At 37.1% G+C, this 3,822-nt stretch overlaps 1 protein-coding gene across 2 annotated transcripts; it reads right to left on the bottom strand.

The window, feature by feature from the left end:
• Nucleotides 1-1,008: 1,008 nt before the first annotated feature.
• On the bottom strand, nucleotides 1,009-3,542 carry LOC141258165 (uncharacterized). Of its 2 annotated transcripts, none has more exons than XM_073673171.1 (2): nucleotides 2,900-3,542; nucleotides 1,009-2,688 (listed from the first exon to the last, which is right to left on the bottom strand). In XM_073673171.1, exons 1-2 carry the CDS (start codon nucleotides 3,099-3,101, stop codon nucleotides 2,153-2,155), a joined length of 738 nt encoding a protein of 245 aa, XP_073529272.1. In that variant the 5' UTR covers nucleotides 3,102-3,542; the 3' UTR covers nucleotides 1,009-2,152. The 2 variants fall into 2 exon arrangements, with proteins under 2 accessions (XP_073529272.1, XP_073529271.1); XM_073673170.1 differs by having other exon boundaries at nucleotides 1,066-2,688.
• Nucleotides 3,543-3,822: the final 280 nt, after the last annotated feature.

Here is a 3,822-nt window from a genome sequence, read left to right as displayed (position 1 = left end):
ATATCAAGGTAATCAAACCAAACAGGAAATTCCTGGACCCTGCCACAAAGTGAAGACAGGGGTGCATGTTCTCTGGATCTTTATTCATTCATACAACACGTTTCAAAGTCCGATTCATCAGGTATAGTGTGTTATACAGAGCCACCTCCCTTACATAGGGGAGGGAAGAAACTTCTACACAGCTTGAAACAATAAATAATTAATGAAACCCAACAATTTATATAAGTCATATATATAAAATTTGTAGCAAAGAACCATTTGTTGTCTATAAATGTGAATTATGTTGTGTATATGTATGATGTCTTAAAATTGTATAAAAACAATAATAATAGAAAAAGGAAAAAAATATTTTTTTTCTATTTTTTTTCCTTTTTCCCCTTTGCTCACTGTGTCCTATATTGAAATCCTGTGCTATCTATGTCCTATATTGAGATCTTTTGCTTGCTGTGTCCTATTTTGGGAGCATATATAATCCTTTACTCACTGTGTCCTATACTGAGAACCCAGGCAGTTCAGCATATACAATCCTTTGCTCACTGTGTCTTATTTTAAGAACCCAGGCAGGTCAGCATATACAATACTTTGCTCGCTGTATCCTTTATTGAGAACCCAGGCAGGTCAGCATACACAATCCTTTGCTCGCTGTATCCTTTATTGAGAACCCAGCAGGGTGGATTTGATTTAAATCACGATTTAAATCACTAGTCAGTAAGGCTTGATTTAAATCAGTGATTTAAATCAAGGTTTCTACCTAAACTAGTTCTTGCTACTTTAACATGCAAGTAGATGAAGATTTTTAGAATCACTTTTTATATTACTTTTTTCTCCCCAGTTTAATGGGTTAATCATTCATATTTGGACACAACTGTTCTGTTGTACTTAGGAAGGAGAAAAATAATCCTGACCTTAATAACAATTTAAATAGATTTATTCAACTGAAACAATAAGAACATTACAGCATAAGTTATTTGCTTAAACAAACATCCATGTTTGTTAACTAATTTGGCTAAACAAAATATATATATATTTTAAGAAACTTAGACTGTCAGCCCAGCCGACACATGAAAAACTTAAATACTACTGTCCCTGCTGTCCTCTGTAGCTCACTCGTCGTCATCTTCATCTTCTTCTTTGTTCCTATTCATAATCTGGAAAAGAAAAACAAGCTTTCCTGCTTTATTGGGTCCCAACCGATTTCTCAATTTAGAATGAATGAGTCCAAAGGAAGAGAATATTCTTTCAACGCCTGCAGAAGAAGCTACTGCTGTTAAAAGTGAAATCATTACTTGAACAGTCTCTAAATCCAAGCGCTTAAGTGACTTCCACCAGTTTACTGGTGTGACCTTCCTTAAAATATCTTCAGCAAACATATATTTCTTGAATGGTTCCCCCTTAGCTCTGAAGTTTATTATAGTTGGCATTAAAGATGGATGATTGCTGGATACCCATGTCATAGCTAACTCCTCTTCCTCAGCACTTAGGTTTTGACCCTGATATTGGATATTGACAATATTTGCCAAAAAATGAGCTGGAGTCAGTGCTTGTCCCATTCGTTTGTTTACTGCTTGTAATTTAATTCTGTCCATGTGTAGTTCTGTTTTTAAGTGTTCACTCAGTTCCTTCCAAATTTCAACAGCATTCGCAATAAAACAGCTATTTTTCTGTATTTTGTTTAAAGCTTGAGAGATGGGTTTCAGGAAGCACAGCATATGTTCAACATTTCTCTTAAGCCCAATGTTGAGGATTTTGGCCGTGACAGTGCCATCTATTTTATCTCGATTTTCTTCACAAAGTGTCATCAGAATAGGCCAGTTTTTGATATACTGCTCAAAACAGTCCACCACAGAGTTCCATCTAACATCTTGTGGGAGCGTTAGCTTGGTTCCACCCATCCTTTTCAGAGCTGCTGCAGCAAAATGATTATTACGAAAGTATTTAGCAATTTCAACAACATTAGACTTTATTTCTGGAACATTTAAGTCTTTGGCTAAGAGGTGCAGCAAATGAGCACTGCAACCATATGTTATTAGCAGCTTTGTATTCCCTCCCTGCTCTTCTAAATTTCTTCTCATCTTGGATACATTTGCAGCATTGTCAGTGACCAAACTGCGTACTAGACATTTGAATTTTTGTTCACATGTTGTTATAGCTTTTACTGCCACTTCTTGTAAGTATTCTGCTGTGTGTGCATTTCCTGACGTATCAGTTGTTTGTGCAAGGAAGACTTTACCTTCTTCTTCCACCCATCAATACTTAGGTTAACAATTTTACCCTCCAGAGCTGTTGCACATTGCTCCATTTCTCTGTCATACACTTGATCCAGCAGTTTCCCTACAACATCAGCTCTGCTGGGTGGACTGTATCCTGGTCTCAGTGACTGAACCATATTAATGAAATGTGGGTTCTCAGTCAGACGGAAAGAAGAGTTCGTTGCATAAATAAACTGGGCAATTTTTTCATCAATCAACTCTTTTTCTAATCTGCTAGTTCTTATCACAAACCTATCTATGGTGGTTCCAGGAGGTAAAGGTTTTTTCTTCCTTTTGGGTGATGGTGATTTGTGGCTGTGGGTGTCTGATGATGATGCTGCTGCTAATGAAGCACTATCCTGGATGGATAACTCTGTAACTGTAGAACAGGATGATGGTGATCTTGGAGGTGGATAGTTTCCAGAATCCATGAATTCCCCTAAACAAAAAAAGTCAATGCTGTTATTTTATTGTTTATACAATTTCTGCTTATTGTACACAACACATCACTGCCCCTGCCCCAAAAGGAATATTTGTTTTTCTTCATAACTGTACCAAATGACAGTAACATGCAGTAATAATAAGAAATATATTTTTTCTCACACATGACAGTTCAGTCTTTAGAAATAGGATTCAATAAAAATGTTTACCAACAGATCCTGCCTGTTCAGAAGTGTTTCTTTGGTCATCTTCATCACCGCACTTATCATGATGTTGCCTCATTCGCGCCACCAGGCCTTGCATCTCTTTGTTGCATCGTTTGCATTTTTCACGCATGCCTGCCTTACCGATAGGCGAAGGAGCTTCATCAAAATATTCCCAAACTGGGTCTCTTTTACGGCCTGCTGCCATTATAAGGAAAGAATGTAATAAACCTCAGATCGTACGCACAAACAGATCCAGACTTGTTTGTCTGTGGCTATGCTGCAGTATTGTGCTCAAAGTTTCACTTTCATTTTCTTGTCTGCTTGCCCTTCCTCCTCCTCACACTTAGATTCACATTCTTCTTGTGTTGTGCAGATCTATTCCACTCCAAACAATCAGAAACATATTGTCTAACTTCTTGGACTTGGCACTGAAGGGGTTGATTCTGTATTCATAGGTTTGTAGAACAATAGGATTAAGGTCTTTTTCTCAACTCTGTTCATGTTGTAACATTTTTGCCGTGAAGAAGAGGCTGGGACCTCTGCGGAGTCAAATTCAGTTTTGAGAACTGCGTAAGTAAAGCGAGCGTCTGTGATAATATAGGAGAGAAACTGCCCACTAATCCTACAGAAACCTCTGGAAGAGCATGGCATTTTGAATGTTACACATATACAGCCTTTATTCTACTGAGTTAAACAACTCAGCTTTATCTCATGATGGAAGAACCTTTGGATGGTAAAATATTTTCCTCAAAAAGCAGTTTATTGAAAAAAATCCGATTTAAATAAAAAAAATCTGATTTAAATTAAAAAAAATCCGATTTTTTTGATTTTTTTAAAAAAAACATTGATTTTTATCCACCCTGGAAACCAGGCAGGTCAGCATACACAATCATTTGCTCACTGTGTCCTATATTGAGAACCCAGGC

Source organism: Phyllobates terribilis, unplaced genomic scaffold (assembly GCF_046119375.1).
Source record: "Phyllobates terribilis strain yellow unplaced genomic scaffold, ASM4611937v1 Scaffold_3__8_contigs__length_932513732, whole genome shotgun sequence".
Classification (NCBI taxonomy): Eukaryota; Metazoa; Chordata; class Amphibia; order Anura; family Dendrobatidae; genus Phyllobates; species Phyllobates terribilis.
This window is presented reverse-complemented; position numbering and strand designations above follow the sequence as displayed.